The sequence below is a fragment of the Chrysochloris asiatica genome, unplaced genomic scaffold (genome assembly GCF_000296735.1).
Source record: "Chrysochloris asiatica unplaced genomic scaffold, ChrAsi1.0 scaffold00019, whole genome shotgun sequence".
NCBI lineage: Eukaryota > Metazoa > Chordata > Mammalia > Afrosoricida > Chrysochloridae > Chrysochloris > Chrysochloris asiatica.
In genome coordinates this window covers 9,668,422-9,689,621 of record NW_006408537.1, presented here as the reverse complement: position 1 = coordinate 9,689,621, position 21,200 = coordinate 9,668,422, and the positions used below count along the sequence as shown (strand labels likewise).

Sequence of the window (21,200 nt, the reverse complement as noted above, 5' to 3'; positions counted from 1 at the left end):
CTTTTGTTTTACTATTTGTCCATGGGTATCAAGGGCTCATGTATTAAGTTAATATCAAACATAACTGAATAACTTGATAAAGAACAGTTTTGCCATGCTTGCCAGGTGGCCAGAGTTTGTTCCTCAAAGAGATTTGTTCCCAGAACCTTATGCACTGCCAACACAGTGGAGACATTAAGAGAGGCACATAAGAAACCATTTTCTCAGAAGCTACAATTACTGGAGTTTGAAGCATAGAATGAATAATAGGACCAAAGAAAATTATACAGAGCTAGTGAGTTCGTAAAAGCCAATAAACCCGGGATGTCTGGAGGTCACTTCCTTGGGCCCTCAGGGTCCCTGGCTAGCCATCCTGAGTGGGGCCATCGTGTAGGATTTTCGACCATGAAACAGACCCTCAATATCTCAGTGCTTAGCGGTCTCCAACAGATATACTGCATTAGGCAAATCTAATACAAAAGACCTCTTTAAAGTGCTCAAGAGCAAAAATGTCAGTTTGAGGAGTAAGATGTGTCTGACCCAAGCCATGGTATTTTCAATAACCTCACATGTATTTGAAAGTTGAACAATGAATAAAGAAGACTGTAAAAGAATTGATGCATTGAGTTATGGTGTTGAAGGAGAATATAAAAAATACCATGAACTGCCAAATGAACAAACAAATCTGTGTTGGAAGAACTTGGTCCTTGAAAGTCAGGATGACCAGATTTCATCTCTCATACTCAGACATGCTAATAGGAGGGAGGGACCAATCTCTGGAGAAGGATATCATACTTGGTAAAGTGGAGAATCAGTGTAAAAGAGAAAGACTTCCAGCAAGCTGTATGGCACATGGCAGCAGCAACGGGTTCAACTGTAGCAACAATTGTGAGGTGTCATAAGACCGGGCAGTGTTTGGTTTGTTGTGCATGAGGTCGCTATAAGCCACTACCAGCTCAACGGCACATAACAGCAACAGGAATAATAAATATGGTATGTACAAAGGTTGAGGGCTGTAGATCAACATAAGGTATTTAATTCCTGATCAGGTAGGGAAAAAAAGAAAACCTCAATTACTGAATAACCACGTATTTACTGAATTTGAGTAATTACTCAACTAGGAACCCTGTCTTCTGATCACCTTTACTACTTCTTAACATTTTTAATGACATGGAGCCCACACCACAGGACCTCTGTGGGCCCTGTTGGCTAGAAATCCTCTCTAAACGACTCAACGGCATTTAACAACAACAACACAGGGTAGTATTGAGTTGGAATTAATTCCCTGGCAGTGGAGGTGGGTTATTCTCTATTCATTTCAATAAACATTTATTGGGTATCTACAAGTCAGGCATTCTTCAATGAGGTAGAGCTACAGCAGAAAGAAAACAAGAAAAAAGAAAAAACACCTGATTTTATATGCTTCAATTTAGTAGGTGTGACATGCTATGTGTCAATGTGCCAGACTGCAAAGCCGTTTGAACTGCAAGGTTGGCAGTTTAAACTCACCAGCTGCTCCATGGAACCCCTATACAGGGTCATTATGGGTCGGAAATGACTCAACAGCACTTAACAACAACAACAATTAAATAAATGAATAAATAAACAATAAAGATGAGGAAATAGTTGTGAAGAATTCTTGTTGAAAAGAACGTCAATCACTACATCCTTTCTCTTGAACTGGCATGAACATCAAAGTTCTTTATCAGACCACTAAAAAAATTACTAAATAAAGACGAATGTATATTCCTCATAAAAATTCTCTACCAGTAGTATTTTAAACTATCAAATTTTTACACATTTTAAGAATGTTTTAATTGTATGGATCACTTGTTGTTGTTGTTGTTGTTATGTGTCGTAGAGTAGGTTCTGACTCATAGTGACCCTGTACAGGGTTTCCAAGGCTGTAAATCTTTACAGGAGCAGAAAGCCTCATCTTTCTCCCGTGGAACAGCTGGTAGTTTCGAACTGCTGTCCCTGAGGTTAGCAGCCCAATTCATAAATACTACTCTACCAGAGAAAATGGATACAATTATCAAATTGAAGAAAACATTTTAATTAACTAAAGAATCTTGGTGTGGTGCTGCAGGATAAGCACTGAGCTGCTAACTCCAAGGTCAGAGGTTCAAACTCCTCAGAAACCTTATATAGGGTCGCTATGACTAGGAACTGACTCAACAGCACTTAAACAAGGGATAAATTGAATCTCATTTCATTGCAAAACACGTAGGGAAAGAAATAATTGAGAAAGACTTAAACATTTATTATAAATGTACATTCTAACAACAGAGCACAAAATAATCACAGTAAATCATAAGTATGATTTATGATTTTCCAGTCAAAATGATATATTTGCCATAATCAATTATAAACTAAGGAAAAGAGACTACCATATATTATCTAGGAAGTGAAGAAATTATCTATTGATTTTCTTTACAATAATTTGTTAAGAAAATTACTTTCATATTGCAAAATAAAAATCCTACACATAATTTCTCTTACCACAGGTTTTTAAAAAATTAAGTGTTGATGACATTGATAACACAAGCCATCCCAGAGTTATATAAAAGGAGGCAGATCAGTGAACAGTAGGTATCAAACCAGAAGGTCAGGTACTCACAGTAACTGCTAGCACAGCTGGTTTTCCCTTCTTTCTTCTTTCCTCTTTCCCCTTTTCACTACACAGCCACTCCCAAACTTTCTCCCTAGCCAGAAACAGTCTATATCGAAAATATTTTATCAGTCTAAAAAAATTTTTTAAATTATAATATATATGATGAGATCAACAGCAGAACAAGAGTCTCACATAGTTTGATGAGGAATTAATTTAAAAGCTTTTGTAAACAGGGTCATAATTGTATGAGACAATCCAGTCAACTGGTATAATAGATTTCTAGAGTTTATTTTCTACCTCCCAGTATAAGTAGTGTTTGGGGTCTTAGAAGCTTACAAGTGGCCATCTAAGATACAACCATTGGTCTCTATTTGTCAGGAACAAAAAAGATAGAAGGAAACTCAGGAATTAGAGAAGGAACTAGGCTGTCTACAGGAACCACACTGCCTCTTCCAGCTCAGACTGGACGGTTCCTGACTACTGTTACTGATCATTCTGATCAAGGACACAGTAGATGAATTCTGATAAAAAAAATTTAAAAAAAGGGGGCAAAAACATGGAGAACTTCAAATTCTGACAGAATCCAGACTTATTGGACCTAATAAGTATGAAGGAGTCAAGACTATTGCTCTGGGTTACTATTCCAATCTTGAATCAAAACTATTCCCTTGATGTCACCTTTAACCTAATTAACAGCCCAAAGAATAAAATACTGTCACCCTTGAGTACTGTGTTTATTTAAAAAAATAACAATAATCTATATAAGACCAAAGGATCAAAAGTTATTTTAAAGCATAGATGATAAGGTTGTGGAACAGGGAAATTAAGTAAATGGAAGTAAAACACTAGAACAAAAATACAACAAGAATACTGACACAATATGAAGAATGTAACTAATGCCACTGACCATTATGATCAGAAATATGTAATTAATGCCACTGATGAATATGTCTAGAAACTATGCAATGCAAGTGGGTTCTGCTGCGTATATCGTAGGGGTTACGAATTGGGCTGCGAACCGCAAGGTCAGCAGTTCGAAACTACCAGCTGTTCCATGGGAGAAAGATGAGGCTTTTTGCTCCTGTAAAGATTTACAGCTTCGGAAACCCTGCACAGGGTCACTATGAGTCAGAACTGACTCCAAGGCACATAACAACAACAACAATCTTTCTAAATCTTTTTCTAAGTACTCTTTTGTTTAACAGAATACATCAAAACTTCTTGTTGTTGTTCTTGTTTAGTGCTGTCAAATCGATTCTGACCCATAGCAACCCTGTATAGGGTTACCAAGGAGCAGCTGGTGAGCTTGAACTGCCAACCTTGTAGTTCAAACAGACTTTGCAGACCAGTGCATTAAACCACAGAGCCACACCATCAAAACTTAAAACTGTGTATATTCACAAGTTGATTTCATTTCCCATTGAATACATTCAAAGCACATATTTAGAATTACAACCAAAGACTGAAATGCCCAAGATACTGGTTGCAATAGCATTTAATACAGATCAAATTGTATCAATCAAATATCCAATCAGAGGATGATTAAATAAATTATATCATTCCCAAAGGATATTATGCAAACAATTAAAATAATATTTTCAAAGAGTACACAAAAGCATGGGAAAATGTTCATCATATCAGTGTAAAAAGAATAAACAGTTGCCCTTTTAGACTAGACAGAAATGTTGACAGTCATTATTTATGCTGAGAAATGACAGCTAATCTTTTCTGTATATTTTTATATTTTCTATAATCAAAATATATTACTTTTGAAATATAAAGGAATACTAAGAAATATTATCCAAATTTGTGTTCAAAGAAAACCCTACAATATGAATTATTATACATACTATGGACAATTATCAATGATGACAGTTTTCAAACAAGTCTACCAAAACTATCAGAGCTTTTAATAACATATTATTAAAAGATCTGGACTTTCAATAAAGTACATAGCTAGAGACATAATAAAATGTCATTATAAAATTTACTTGGCTAATACAGTCTTTGTTCTCTAATTTATCTTAAGGAAGCAAGGAGTCCTGGTGTGGTGCTGTGGGTTAATGCACCAGAGTGCAAAGCCGTTTGAACTGCAAGGTTGGCGGTTCAAGCTCACCAGCTGCTCCTTGGAAACCCTATACAGGGTCGCTATGGGTCGGATTTGACTCAATGGCACTTAACAACAACAATGAGGAGGAAGCAAAGCAAAAAATAATCAAAAATTTACTTCATACCATAGTGCTGTAGTAGAGAAGGGACAAGAAAGCTTATTTCTTAAAATAAAGTATTACTCATGGTGCTGCGGGTTAATGCACTGGGCCACAAGGTCAGCAATACAGGCTCACCAGTAACTCCTTAGAAACCCTATACAAGGTCAATATGAATTGGACAGACTCGACGGCAAGGCAAAATCAAGAGTAGGAACCTGAGTGCTATGGATAAATTAAGAAACAGTTTTCATCAGATTTATAATGAGTAAGGTCTACCCAAAAATGCTTTATGAGAGATTCTATAAAACACAATACAAAATCTTTTAAATTATTTACTGTATTTGTTTTCAGTATTTCCCAGTCCTCAAATGTATATGGTTTGTGAATTTATGTGTGTGTAAACATACATTCCTATAGAAACAGAACTCTAAAAGCAATCTACACCACGGAAAAACTACTGTTAAAATACCTACAAAGAGAAGATGCTTCATTTAAGCATAATTTTACATTTTATGTCACTAATTCAATCTTATTCTTTGAATTAACTTTCTCAATCTTTGGTTTAACACCTGTTAGATTATTATGTGAGTGTGGTTTTACCTAAACTAAATTGTAGACAAAGTTATCTTTGAATTTTCAACTACATTTCAAGGAACAAATTCAAAAGGCAGAGTTTTTAGATTTTAGACCAAATTAAAATGATAGTTACTTCTTTAACTTTTCATAATTACCTTCTCTGGATCCATTTTTCCTTTGATAAATTCTTGCTTCCAGAACTGCAATGCCTGTTCCAGAGTTAAACCAATGCCTTTCAGGAAAAGGCCATACTGCATTCGGCCTCCATGACGAAGATGGTGATTTTCCCGCAAGGCTTTATGCAACTGACGCATGCAGGGTGGGAACGATTTGGTAGAAAGCTACAAGAAAAAACAGCTTGGGGTTATGTGGAAGATTAACCAGGTCCCCATAATATTGGTTGTGATTGCAAATTTAATCTGACTGGAATAAAAACAAAAACTATAGGGAAGTATTACTGTATTATCATGATTATAGATGAACTTTCTTCTTAATATTATTGTACTGATTACATGTTGAAATGATAATATTTCTAATATACTGGGCTAAGTAAAATATATTAAAATTTTTTACACCTGTTTCTCTTTATCTTTTAATTGAACTTTCCTTTTGACATAATAGTCAATCACATGCAGTCATAAGAAATAATAGAGTGAAGTATCACATACTCGTCACCAAGTTTCCCTAAGTGGTGATTTCATGAAGTTAGCAGCCAAAATAGGGAGAAAACAGCTGTGTCTTCCATATATACAAAAGGCTTCAAAAAGTTAATGGAAAAATTCCATTGTCTTTTAACTCAATTTTTACACAAACTTTTTAAACCCTTCTTGAATTTGGAAGGCAGACTCAACAAGGTTTGCTGGTGACTGGAGTCAAAGATGATAAGAAAAGGAAGACGTATTTGGAATACAAAATTTACATGCATGCTTAAAAATCAAGATTGCAGAGGTTGTATATTTGTTAGGTTTGAGAGAGTCTATAATAGGCTAAAACAAGACCGAAAATGACTGTGGAAATTGAGAAGACTAGAGTGGTAAAGTTAGAATATAAGATTATAAACATGGATACTACAGAGGCTAAGAAGAATACGCAGTTCAATGAAGAGGGGGAGTTGTGGGGAGAAAGGCAGTGCAACACAGGGAAGTACATCACATGACAGTGAAAAAGCTGGAGCTCTGACAATGAAAGGCAAAAAAAAATGTGTTGGAAATGGCAGTAGGGACAAAGGAAGAGCTTAACCCAAACCTACTGAGTGTAAAGGAAAAGGCACCTTTCTACCTGAAGAGGGTTTTATAGAGAGAGAAAATCAAGGAAGAGAGATTGTCAAGAGAGCCTAATTACAATAAGAAGAAAAATCTAAAATGAATATTTGGAGAAGATACTGAAAATATCGAGGGGTGGAAATGATAACTTGTTCTCAGCATCAGAAAGAGTTCTATATAAAGATACATCTCTATCACTTAGCACAGGGTTTCAGTCACAGACCCACAGACATGATCATCACATAGCAATTAGCTGGTGTGGTGCTGTAGAATCAGCACTGGACTTTAAACCACAAGGTCAGCAGTTCAAACCCACCAGCTGCTCCTCAGAAACCCTATGTGGGGTCACCACTATGATTTGGAACAGACTCAATGGCACTAACAACAATATTTACTATGTTGTCTACCTCCTTCAAATAAGGTCCATGTTTGATTCACCTCCACAGTCACTGAAAAGAGTCCCGGTGGCACAAAGGTTAAGGACTTGGCTGCCAACTAAATATCGTGGTTCAAACTCCACCAGCCACTCTGCAGGAAAAAGATGTGGTAGACTGCTTCTGCAAAGGTCACACAGCCTTGGAAGCCCTATTTGGACAATCTACTCTATCCTATAAGGAGCTCTGGTAATATAGTGGTTTCAAGTTGGGCTGCTAACGTCAAGGTCAGCAGTTGGAAACTACAGCTGTTTCGAGGGCAGAAAGATGACGCTTTCTGCTCCAGTAAAGATTTATAGCCTCAGAAACTCTACGCAGGATCGCTAGGAGCTGGACCTGGCTCCACGACACACCACCACCACCACCATCACCACTCTATCCTGCAGGGTTATTATGAGTCAGTATAAATGAACAGCAACAGGTTTGTTTCTGCTTGGTATTTACAACACAACAGGTGGTAAATAATGGATGTAGTTGTTGTTGTTATTGTTGTTAAACGTCATGGAGTCATAGCCACCCCGTATAGGATTTCCAAGACTTCAAATCTTTTGCGGAAATGGCTTGTGGGCTTGAACAGCTGACAATACGGTTTGCAGTGCTTATCCTATGTAGCCAACACCCCCACAGCCACATAATGGGTAGCTTCTATATATATTCACTAAATTAATTAATGAATAAACTTCTACAACCCTCCACAGTGTCTAACACAATATGACATTTGCTTGTAATGAAGGAAAACATCCAGACATAATTAGGAAAAGCATCAACTGCCAATCATTCACACAGGATAAAAAACACTAAAAAAAAAGCACAAAAACACTAATATGAAGAGTGTGACTGGGGAGGTTTAGAGATAACATACTGCTTGAGAAAATTAAAGAATGGGACATGTAAAAAGAACAAGTCTCAAATTAACTGTGTACGGTAGGCAATCCAACTGTTATTTCTAGTTATAACAACTATAATCACTTAATTATAACTTGTCAAATAGGGGGGAAAACTATTCATTCCACTCTGTAAAAGCTTATGGCCTCTTTCTACTTACCCCTATATTACAATGCATATTTCCAAGCATTAAAATCTGCATTCATTATTTATTATTTCCAAGCATTAAAATCTCAATGTATTTTTAAGGTATTATAAATAATTTTAGTAACTGCCTAAACATAGGCTATTTATGGCTGGATAATTTTTCCTATTTTGGATGGAAAGGAAATTCTATCATGTAGAATTTATAATCTGTAGATATATTCTATAACTTATAGTAAAGTATACTTTATCTTTCATTCTACTATAACACAACAAAGAGAAATGAAGTTGAAATATGCTATCCATTAACTAAGTGGCAACCCAAATATAGAAGCCTATACTTAATATTTTCCATATCTCCTTTTCTAAATATACATGTTGGTGGAGGTGGTGGTTATGTGCCATGGAGTGGATTCTGACTCATAGCGACCCTGTATAAGGTTTCCGAGACTAAATCTTTATTGGAGCAGAAAGCCTCATATTGCTCCTGCGGAACTGCTGGTAGTTTCGAACTGCTGACTGTGAGGTTAGTAGCCTGACTTGTAACCAACTACACTACCAGAGTTCCTTTAAATATAAACACATAAACACATTTAGCTATCATCACTTAAAATTATTCCCTTTGGAATAACTGCTTAAATCCTATTTTATCTAGCAACAAACAATTTTTTAAATTAAATTTAGTCTTCCTATAACTTTAAAAAGGAGTACTGGTATGGTGCTGTGGGTTAATACGCCAGACTGCAAAGTCGCTATGAATCGTACGGTTGGCAGTTCAACTTACCAGTCGCTCCTTGGAAATCCTATAAAGGGTTGCTATAGGTTGGAACTGACTCGACAGCACTTCACAATAACAACAATACAACTTTAAAAAAAAAAAACGGGCTTTTCTTTAAAACTTATTGTCAAGCAATAAAATAACATTCTGTCCCCTTTCTCAACTCAAAGATAATCTTTGGCTGTAGAAAATCTGTGTTTCCTCCAATGGCAAAGGAGTAGGTTTAAAGGATGATTGATGCTTACCAAATCGATCTGATCCAAAGAAATCTTCCCTGCATTTCCCTGTACACTGTAATCTTGACCAGTGTAGGAATGACTACAAAGGGAAAATATATATATATATTAAAACAGGATTAAAGAAAAGAAAATTTTGGAATATGTCAAATAATTTTTTTTTATTCTGAAAAAAATTAAAAGTTAGAATAAGAAAATATCTAATATATAAACTTCAGCTTAAACACAGCCCAATATTTAGAATGCATTTAATATAAAATATTTAAGTAACTTACCTCAAAATGATTCAAAAATTTAGTTACAGTTGGGGCCTCCTGATTCCTAGTCTAGTGATACTTCCATTTCTTAAAAGCATAATCCAAATTATTATTAAAGTTCAAACTATCTATCCCTTCAACACAGCAAAGAAGAAACTGAAGCTAAATCAGGAATCATCTTAAAAGTGGTAGGTCCCTGAGCAAGTTACTGGGACTTTCTGAATCCCAGGCTCGCCATCTGTCTAATGTAGATGATAATGCCAGTCCTGCAGAGTTTGTAGAAAGTCTCAACTGAAATAAATTTTACAAAAGACCGGACATATAGTAATATCTGTTTGCTAAAATAATATCTGACTACCTGGTGTGGCACTGTAGGATAAGTGCTGGACCGCAAGGTTGGTTTAAATGATAGGGTCTGGGTTTCAAACTCACCAGCTACTCCTCAGAAACCCTATACAGGGTCGCTACGAGTCAGAACCAACTCGATGGCACTTAACACCACCAACAACAACCAGTTAGAGTGTGCAAAGAGTTCTTAACTATATTCTTAATTAGATCCTTCAAACACCCTGAGAGAGTATTTTAGCAGATGAGTCAGAAACTTGATAAGACAGAAAGGAAAAAAAAAAAAAAAAACAAGAAAAAAAACCCAGCAGAGCTATGAATGCAAACCGCTAGACTCCCAGTGCCCTGTTTCTTTACTGTACCATGCCATCCCCTTCCCTATAATAAATTCTGATGTATTTTTATAAATTGGAGAATAATTTGATATGTTTTATTGTTGGTAAGTACCACTCAATCAATTCCAACTCACAGCAACCCTGGATGGGGTTTCCAAAGAGCGGTTAGCAGATTTGAACCACTGACTTAGGGTTAGCTGGCCAGTGTTCTCTACCTACATCCAACTCCATAAACATTGATTCAAAGGCAGGCATTCAGATGTGAGACAGCTAAAAACAACTTCAAGATTACAAATAAAACCCATGGTCAAACCATGGTTTATGTAGACCCCACAACTAAAGAGAAAGCCTGGAATGAAGTGTGTCACTACAATCCTAAAGTATTCCAGACTCTTTCTACTTCTGAGTACAGATTCTCAATGTTGAACAATATAAAATAAACACACTAAGATGTTCTGTAGAGAGGATGTGTATTCCAGACTCTTTCTACTTCTGAGTACAAATTCTCAATGTTGAACAATATAAAATAAACACACTAAGATGTTCTGTAGAGAGGATGTTGTTTCCACAATCACAATTTTAAGAGTAAACAAGGGGTATGGATTATGAAACAAAACTAGGTATGTATGGGTAGCTTAATGTCCATTGGGTCAACATCCCAATACATAATATGTCTGTGATTCCAAGATAATTTTGTTTGTTTTAATGGAAATAAGTGCTCATGTGCTAGACTGCACAGTCAGTTTGAACCACAAGGTCAGTGGTTCAAATTCACTAGCTGCTCCTCGGAAACCCTATACAGGGTCGCAATAGGTTGGAACAAACTTGATGGCATTTAACAACAAGATTAGTAGTATCTTGGAAGAAGTAAGGATGTTGAGTCTACCAGCTAGAAGACAGGCTATAAATAAAACTACAGATTTCCTCAATTCCTGTACACCCTCCCTGACACCACCCTCCGGGCTAAGAAAGCCAGAGAACTGCTTGGAGAGCAGGATGAGGAGAACACCAAGTACTGACACCGAATGATCTCACACCTGAAAATACAACTCCGTGTCCTCTGTTATTTCTCCCGCAAGCAAAACTGCTCTGCCAATTAATGTGTCCTTTGATTCTATTTATTCCATTAATCATATTAGTACTATACATACTAAACTCATGGTACATTAAGCAAACAATTGACATTTAACTTTCACATTTTAAATTATAATAAATAGCATAATCAGAGAATGATTTCAGTGGAATTTCAAGACTAAAAATATATTTCACTTTCCAACATATCTTACTGTGAAGCAAAATAAACAAGGCAATAGAGAGAGCAGTAGGCTAGGAGACCGAAAACCTGCTTTGCTTTAAATCCATAAACCGTGTCACTTACACTTCCTGATCTGTACTTATCCTTGTCTGTAAAATGGCACTAATAATGCCATGTCTGCCTAACTGACAGAAGCTCTAAGGAAATCAAATGACATCACATATTCAAAGTGCTAATTAAAATCAGTAAAACGTATTCCAATACACAGAGCAACTGTAGTCTTGACCAAAAAAACAAAAACCAAAAACCCGCTGCCAGTCCACTGTGATTCATAGCAATCTTATGTAGAGTTTCTGAGACTATAAATCTTTATGGGAGCATAAAGCCGCATCTTTCTCCTGCAGAGGAGCAAGTGGGATTGAATCACCTACATTGCCAGTAACAATCCAATGTTTACCCTACAGCACCACTAGGGTTCCTTGCAGTATTGACCAGTAAGTACAAAAATAACCAGACAGGAAAAGAGGCAGCATTCTGTAATCTTGTAGAGACATTATCACCTAGCTTGGAAGCCTGAGGTCCCTACACTGACACCTTTAAACCTCAGCTCCTTAGTCTATAAATTGAGGACAGTGATTACAGTAATCTAACAAGATTGCTGAGACCAAACAGATGAACAGACACAAAAGTCCTCTATAAATGGTAAAGTGATGTATAAGCGTGATTATGGTTAGTGAGTAAATGGAACCAAATGATCACTGCACCCTAAGGAAGTCACTTTCTACCCAGAGTAATTCAATACACTCATGACGAAGAAACATCAAAAGAAACTCAAAAATCAAAGTAGAGGAGAGGTACAAATAATGTTTCCACAAAAATATAAAAATTCACATTAACTCGTGAAACCATATTTGGCTTTACTTGGAAGTGCCAAGGGATGTTGCTAAATGAGCTTCTTAACGGGTTCCCAGGAAATGTGAGGTACCTTTCCAACACAATCAGAGCTCATACCAGCTCTATATTACACTGCTTTTAAGTGAATGCAGCCATTATTCTAACGTGCTGTCAAAATAGAATCTTATTTTCATGACAAAAAAAAAAAAAAAAAAAGACTCATTTTCTTGAATGCACATATCTTAAAGATTACTTTATAAGGGAACCGTGCACAGCTTGGAAATACAGAAATAGCAATAGGTAATTTTTGTCAGCAAAACAATTTCTAACTGGCTCAAGATCATATATTAATGGAGTCTTGATGTGATGTTTAGGATAAAACCACAAATTTAGCAGTTCAAACTCATAAGACATGCCTTGAAAACCCTGTACAGGGTCGCTATGAGTCGGAACCTTGACTCCATGGCACTTAACAACAAGAACAACATACACATTAACATATGAAAACCTAGCAGAAAACAGTTTTCTATCCATTTAAAATCACCACAACTTTATTTTGAGAAACACTCACTGCCACCAACGTTCATTTTTAAACCAAGGGCTTCAGTATGCATATTTTTTTGCCTCTAAAATTCCTGGTGTAGTGCTATAGAATCAGCACTGGACTGCGAACCACAATGTTGGCAGTTACATTAGCTGCTCCTTGGAAACCCTATACAGGGTCGCTAAGAGTTGGAACCAACTCACATCAGCTAACAACAACCTTTCATAAGAAAATAAAGTGAAATTGATCACAAATGTCATTATTTCCAATATAATAGATGACAGAAGGAAGAGGAGGAGGAGCAGGAGAAGAAGAAAACATTTTTTAAGGGCTACATTATTCAAATTGTCAGTATTTTGCAAAAAAAAAAAAAACCTACATAAAGTGTGAATGAAAAATCAAGATTTGAGGGGTTCTGGCAAGACAATGTGACTAGGCAGACATACTGCATAGAACCTCTACAACAAAGATATGAGAGACTGAATGAAACAGCTGTAGCTTTTAATTCGGGAACGCTGAGCTTCAGCAGAAAGATAGAGAAGTGGATTAGATACTGACTAGGAGAAGAAGCTCAACAGGAGCAGCAAGAGAAGACAGACAGGTAAAGTATCCACTGGCCTTATCTGGCACAACCACCCTGAACTTCTGCAAACAGCAGTGATACAGATGGCAGCCTGACACCACAGACTAGCAATGAGAAGGGTACCATTCTCCCTTGTTCCCAGTCCCCACCCAGACCAGCAGAACAAGCAGTGTGGATCCCTGGTCAGTCAGCCTTGGACAAGCAGGAACTCCCACAAACAGCCTCCGCCTCCGGCTGCCCTCTGAGCCACAAGGAGCTCCTTGTGGGAACAAAGACCCTGACACATCAGTCACTATTAGGGCCTGGATAAATTGCTTCCAAATTAAGTGACCTGACCATAAACAACAAACACCGAGGCCTACAGGAACTCCATCTAGGACCTGGCACACCACTCTCTCAAGTCTGCCCCTCCCACAGAGTGAACTCCTTGATGGGCAGAGGTTGCCAACCTAGACCAGATATCCTGCCCTCTACAGTTTTCTCTTCTCTGGGACCGGCTCCGGCCTTGTTTTTTCCCTTCTTTGTTACGTATGTACATATGTGTATGTATTTATTTATTTTTCCATTCCTTTTCTCTCTCCCTTTCCTTGTTTTAATCCATTCTTTCTCAGGTTCCTTTTTTCTCCTTTTCTTTTTCTTTTTTCCACTCCTCTTTTTTCTACATCTTTCTTAATTATTCTCTTATCTTTTTCTCTTTTCTTCCTCCGTCTCCCTAGTTTTTCTTTCTTTATATCTTCTCTTATTTCTCTACCCCTGTACTTTTCATTTCTATACTCTTTTCCTTTCTGCTGCTTGTTGTTGGGTTTTTTTTTTTCTCCTTTATTATTATTTATTTAATTTTTTCTTGCTATTGTTTGTTATAGCTTGTGTGTTTTTATTTTTTAGCACACCTGAAAACAGACAACAACCATGCCCATCAGCCCAGCCACAACCACACCCTTGCGGACCCACCCATTATGCAAGTCACTACCAGTCTTTGTACCACCTGATCAATGACAGACAGTGGCCCAACACCAGCCAAATCCACCCCAAATGGTAAGCCTGAAGAGCAAACAGAGAACTGTGAAGCCACTCCCATTCTTCATCAAACCCAACAGGAGGCAGGTAGTGAATGCCTAAGAACACAACATAAAATTATCAATTAAATACAAATACCACGAAAGCACACTGTCTCTGAGTCAACAGACTATTTCAGCTCACACAAAGAAACAAGACAGAGTGACTCAAACATGTGACCAAGATGTAGAACCAGAAAATATTTCTAAGGAAGAAAAGGTATGGAAACTACATGATCAAGAATTCAAAAGAATGATATTTAAGTACTTTCAACCAATTTAGAAAAAGATTGAGAAAGATACAAGAGGAACTCAGAAAAACTTTAGAATAATTCAGAAAAACACTACAATAATCATTGGAGCAAATAATTGAAAACTGACATGTACTACAAAACCTGCAAATAGAAATCCAGAAAATTTATACTAAAATTTAAAAATGGACAACACATTGAATAGGCAAAGTAATAGATCTGAATCAATGTAAAGAGCTCTGGTAGCGTAGTGGTTACGAATCGGGCTGCTAATCTCACAGTCAGTAATTCGAAACTACCAGCTGTTCCGTGGGGAAAAGAAGAGGCTTTCTGCTCCCATAAAGATTTACAGCTTTGGAAACCCTGTACAGGGTCTCTATGAGTCGGAGCCGACTCCACGGCACATAACAACAATAACAAGACTATCTTAGAAAGCTTGAAGACAAATCTCTCAATATTAACCTACTAGAAAAAGAATCAGAAAAAAGAAAGAAAAAATCTTAACAAAACCTGAAATTTATTTGGGAGGAGTAGGAAGACACACACACACACACACACACACACACACACACACACACACACGGAGAAAGTTGCCAAAGAGTTGTTGAAAGAAATCTTCCCTAACATCATGAAAGATAAAAAGATAAGTATTCAAGAAGTTGAAAAAGTTCAAAGAGGATAGATCCAAAAAAAACAAAAAAAAATCAATAAAATATATTATAATTGAATTTCCCAAAACCAAAGACAAGAAAAAAACCTGAGAAAGGCTTGGGGAAATAAAAACTACCTACAAAGAGAACCAATAAGACTAACCTCTGCTTTCTCAACAAAAACCCTGGAGGCAAGATGGAAATGGGATGACATATATAAACTCTGAAAGAAAAAAAAATGTCAGCCAAGTATTATATGACCAGCAAAACTGTCCCTCAAACACAATGGCAAAACTAGGACATTTCCAGATAAACAGAAATGAAAGAAATATATATTTAAAAAAAAAAAAAAAAAAAACTATACCTATTTTACAAAATCTCCTAAAGGACTTATTTAGACAGAGAGCCAACAACAGGCAACAACTTGAGAAAGCATCACTCAGAAATGAATCCAAAGCAAAACAAACCTATAAAACTGAAAAGATAGAACTAGAGATATCAGCTTATAAGGAAAATAATTACAAAATTAAAAGAAGGAATAGTGTAGTTAAATAATTTCAAAATGGCAAGGAAGTCAAGAGACAACAGAAGGTAAGAAATTACTCAAATAGTCTAAAAAAATTAATAAGTCTTATCTTCAAAATACAGAGGAAAATCACAAAGATTTAGTACACATTAAAACAAAAAGGGAAGAAAGAAAATGACAACACCACAAACAAAATGAATTCAGCACAAAAAATTATTTGAAATAAAGAAACCAGCAACACCACACACACACACACACACACACACACACACACACACAAAGACCCCCCGCAAAATGACATTTATCAATTCATACCTATCAATAATTACAGTGAATATAGACGGAAATGTACCAATGAAGAGCCAGACAGTACCAAGATTCATCTGACATCAGCAGTGAAATTTCTATATTCATGTCCTATTCTGAATCTCCTAAGTGGTTACGAATCGGGCTGCAAATCTTAAGGTCAGCAGTTCGAAACTACCAGCTGCTCCGCGGGAGAAAGATGAGGCTTTCTACTCCCGTAAAGATTTGCACCCTTGGAAACCCTGTACAGGATCGCTATGGGTCGGAACCGACTCGACGGCACTTAACAACAACAACAACAATTCTGAATCTGGGTTGAATTTCTGGCAATCCCGGGTTGTTATACTACTTCAACCATATTTTTTTTTAATCTTCAGCAAAACTTTACTCCTTCTAAAGGAAGAGTGGAGGGAGAAAGTAAACTCTGTGAGCATTTAAGATTTTTGAGCAATGAAATGGCCCTAAATAGTTACACTTCATAAAAAGACTTCAAAATTCTAGAATGTTGTTGAAATGACTGACAACATGACCCAGACTAAAGAGAAAAGTCTATTAAGTCAGAAGGACAAAATGACATGGATTAACTATTAGGAGATGCTGTGATAAGGATGATGAGGAAAATCAATGAGAATGAGAGATGGGGTAAAGTGGAAGAATAAGAGATTGTAGTAAGAAAATAATTTTAATTTGGAGGCTTAAAAGTAGGATATTCCCACATAAAAGTCTGAGTCATAGTTCTCATATTTTTAAACATTTGTAATTTACAATTTTGTATGCATTAAAAACATTCTTAAATTTTGATTAGGTTCATAAAAGCATGTGATTTGAGTTTATCAAGGCTGTTGGAAGGATTTTTAAGTACGAATGAGATAAAGAGATGGCATTTTAGAACACTAAAATCTATTTTCTTCAGGATCTAGAAGGTTAGCACATATCAGATGGATAAACAGAAAGAAATAAGCAAAGTAAAGGAAATTACTAAACTACAGTTTATAGGTAAAGAGGTTGGGATAAGTGGCAAAAAGACAAGAACATAGACCTGAGGGGAAATGGGTGGTATCCTGAAATTGGTTAGTCTCCAAACAAAAACCATTAAATTAAAATACAAAATTCAAACCCTATCTCCACGGTAATAAAATAGTGCTAACCATCAATTTCCCACCACTCATCTGTCAGTTGTTGTACCGTGGCAGCTTGAGTCTTGCTGTGATGCTAGACACTGTAACACCAATATTTTAAATATTTTAAATACCAGCAGGTTCACTCATAGTAGACAGGTTTCAACTGAACTTTCAGACAAAAGACAGACTAGGAATAAGGAGAGGTCGACGACGTTTAATGGATGTTGGTGTTAGTGTCGTTGAGTCGATTCCAACCCTCTATAGGGTTTCCTGACCCACAGCAACCCTGTAAAGGGTTTCCAAGGAGCAGCTGGTGAGCTTGAACCACTGATTCTGCTACTAAAAGAACAATAAACAGCAGTGGAACATTGCCAGATACAGTGCAGGGTAATGAAAGCATTATGAACAGCACCAGAATATTGTTAGATATAGGGCTGGAAGATGAGTCCCTCAGGTGGGAAGACACCTAAAATATGACTGGAGAAGAGCTACCTCCTTAAAGTAGAGTTGAAAAGAATGACACCAAAGGAGTAAAGCTTCCAGGACCTTCATTTACTGATGGGAAACAAAATGAGGAGAAACGTCTGTAAACATACATTAGTAATAAGAACATGAAATGTATAAGAAGAAGAAGAACATGAATCTAGGGAAATTGGGAGTTGTCAAACATTGAACCCAAAAGTTTGATATAGTAGGCATTAAGGAGCTGAAATGGACTGGCATGGGCCATTTTGAATCTGGCTCATGTATGATTTACTATTCTGGGAATGACAAACTGAAGAGGAATGATAACATACCTGAAGTACCAGAAACAAAGGTTTGCCATCCTGGCTTCTACAGCACATTCTGGCTATACTTCATCCAACACAGATTTCTTTGCTCTTCTAGCAGTCCACAGTACTTTTAATATTCCTCTCCAACACCATAATTCAAATGCATCAATTCTTCTACACGCTTCCTTATTCATTGCTTAACTTTAACATGCATATGAGGTTATTAAAATTACCATGGTTTTTAGATCTTTGCTGCTATTGATGGTGTGAGATGATATCTCATTGTTGTTTTGATTTGCATCTCTCTAATGCCTAGTGATCATGAACATTTCTTCATATGTTTGTTGGCTGCCTGGATCTCCTCCTTGGTGAAGTGTTCATGTCCTGTGCCCATTTCTTAATTGGATTATTTGTCTGTTTTCTTGTAGAGGTGTTGTAGTTTCCTCTATGTTTTAAAATAAGTACCTTGTCTGATGTGTCATTGAAAAAGATTTTTTCCCGTTCTGTGGGTTCCCTTTTTACTCTTCTGGTGAAGTCTTCTGATACACATAAGTTTTTAATTTTTAGTATGTCCCAATCATCTATTTTGTCTACTTTTGTTTGTGTAGTTTTCAAAATGTTTGGTAGTCTGTGTATTCCCTGAATTAGTGCCCTCACATTTGTCCTTATTTTTTTCACTGATGGCCTTCATAATTCTGGGGTTCACATTTAGGTCTTTAATCCATGTTGAGTTGGTTTTTGTATAAGGTGTGAGGTAAAGATCTGGGTTCAATCTTTTCCATATCACTTTCCAGTTCTGCCAGCACCATCTGTTGAAGAGACTATCATGTCCCATGCGATATATTTAGGTGTTTTGTCAAAAATCAGTTGGCTGTATGTAGATGTGTTAACTTCTGGATTCTCGATTCTGTTCCATTGATCTAAGTATCTTTGATTGTACCAGTGCCAGGCTGTTTTGACCACTGCAGCCCTTCAGTAACTTTTTAATTCGAGAGGCCTCCAACCTTATTCTTCTTAAGCAGTGCTTTGCTTATCCTGGGTCCCTTTCCTTTCCATATAAAGTTTGTCATTGTTTTTTCCATCTCTTTGAAGAATGTTGTTGGAATATGGATTGGGATGGCATCGTATGTGTAAATTGCTTTGGGCAGTATTGACATTTTCACAATGTTAAGTCTATCCAGGAGCATGGTACATTCTTTCATTTTTGTAAGTCTCTTTTCGTTTCTTGTATTAGTGTTTTGTAGTTTTCTTTGTATAAGTCCTTTGTTTCTCTGGTTACATTTATTCCTAGATATTTCATGCTTTGGGTGGCTACTGTAAATGGTATTGCTTTACTAATGTCATTAGATAAATGCTAATCAAAACAAAGAGATATCATCTCACACCAGCAACAACAGCAAAGATCAAAAAAGTAGAGGGCAATAAATGCTGGTGGGAATGTGGAGACTGGGACACTCCTGCATGGCTGGTGGGACTGAAAAATGGTCTAACCTCTCTGGAAAGCAATATGGCACTTCCTCAGAAGGTTAAAAATAGGAATACCTTATAATCCAGCAATTCTTCTATTTGGTATTTACCCACAAGAAATACAAGCCATAATACTAGTAGATATATGCACACCAATGTTCATAGCAGAACTATTTACAATAGCAAAAAGATGGAGACAGCTAAAGTGCCCATCAACTGAAGATTGAATAAACAAACTGTGGTACATACACACAATGGAATATTATGCTACCTTGAAGAATAACAAGGAAGCTGCAAGCCACCAAATAACATGCATGAACCTTGAGGACATTATGTTGAATGAAATTAGTCAGTTACAAAAGGAGATATACTGCATAGGACCACTACTGTAAAAGATTAAGAAAAAGAACCCATATTAAAAGGGGTTGGGTGGGGTTCCTTGCTGGTTGCTGGGAAGTGGGGAGTAGGGTGAGGGGAGGGACGGAAAGATGGAGCGCACGACAGGGAAAAAACACAAGATAGTTTAGGTGCTTGGGAGGGGACAATATACAAAAAGGGAGAGGCAAATGGAAGAACAAAGCAGATGGGAGAAAAATTAGGCAGGTTTGCATGGGCTAAATGGGACAGAGGTAAATAATGATGTATGCACAACCTTGGAACAACAGGGCTCTGGGATACAGGGATTGAGACATGGTTGGAATGGGGTCTAAGGGGGAAATAATGTTAAGATGCTTGGCTGTCTTTTGAATCTCAGTTTCCCTGGCATACCATTATAAAATAGATTCTTGAGGGGGAGAGAAAGGAATAGCCAGAAATAGCACCATAAAAAGTTTGTAAGCCCATCTTCTGCCTATAACTGTTTGTTGTTGTTGTTGTTGTTAAGTGCCATCGAGTCGATTCCGACCCATAGCAACCCTGTACAGGATTTCTGAGAGTGTAAATCTTTACGGGAGTAGAAAGCCTCATCTTTCTCCTGCAGAGCGGCTGGTAGTTTCGAACCGCTGACCTTAAGGTTCGCAGCCCGATTCGTAACCACTACGCTACCAGAGCTCTTAGAATACCTAAAATGGGGCTACAACATGTCCATTGAAGGAGGCTTCCTGCAGAGCCTCCGCATTGCATAAGACTATAGGTGGAATCCTGAACAGCATCCAGAATCTTCAAAGGTGGGAAATTTCCTCTTGAAAGGATAGGCAGACCAGCCTGGAGCAGCTAAAAGAACAGAAGATACTTCTTGAAAGAAAGACCGACAAGAAAAATACAAAACAATACAGGCAGACTGACTGATTCCTACAAGAACAAGCAAGTTGCTCGCCCAAGAGACATCAAGGCAAGTGGTCAGGTCCCCTCAGAATAAACCCCCTTCCAAGACTAAGACTCAATGGGAATGCACGCTCTGATTGGTGTTCGTCACTGATAAGGGGAATTAAGGGCAAAACAGCAATGAAGCGGCAAGCTAAGCCCTACAATGTTCAATAGACTCCTGTGAGCCTTCGTGGAGACCTGGTTGGCCAGCAGTGTGGCAAGACCTGGGGACTCTTGGACTCAGAGTCAGTGACATAGCCACAGAGGACTAGAGTGGGGAGTGAAGCATCCAGCTGATAAGAAGAGAGGGTATATGCACAAGAACACCCACACATGCAGATAATATCCACTTTATCTGGCTTCAATGACTGGATGATCAGAGCTCAACTAGAAGAAGAAAGAAGAGGAAAATATG

The 21,200-nt window shown here is 37.2% G+C and overlaps 1 protein-coding gene across 1 annotated transcript in view; it reads right to left on the bottom strand.

Moving 5' to 3' along the window:
- The window catches only part of PRIM2 (primase, DNA, polypeptide 2 (58kDa)), a 407,781-nt gene that overhangs the window by 129,825 nt on the left and 256,756 nt on the right, over positions 1-21,200 (bottom strand). The window contains exons 8-9 of the mRNA XM_006835743.1: positions 9,128-9,200; positions 5,535-5,720 (exon numbers count right to left, since the gene is read on the bottom strand). Coding sequence (XP_006835806.1) covers positions 5,535-5,720; positions 9,128-9,200 — 259 coding nt within the window. The remainder of the gene's footprint in view (positions 1-5,534; positions 5,721-9,127; positions 9,201-21,200) is intronic.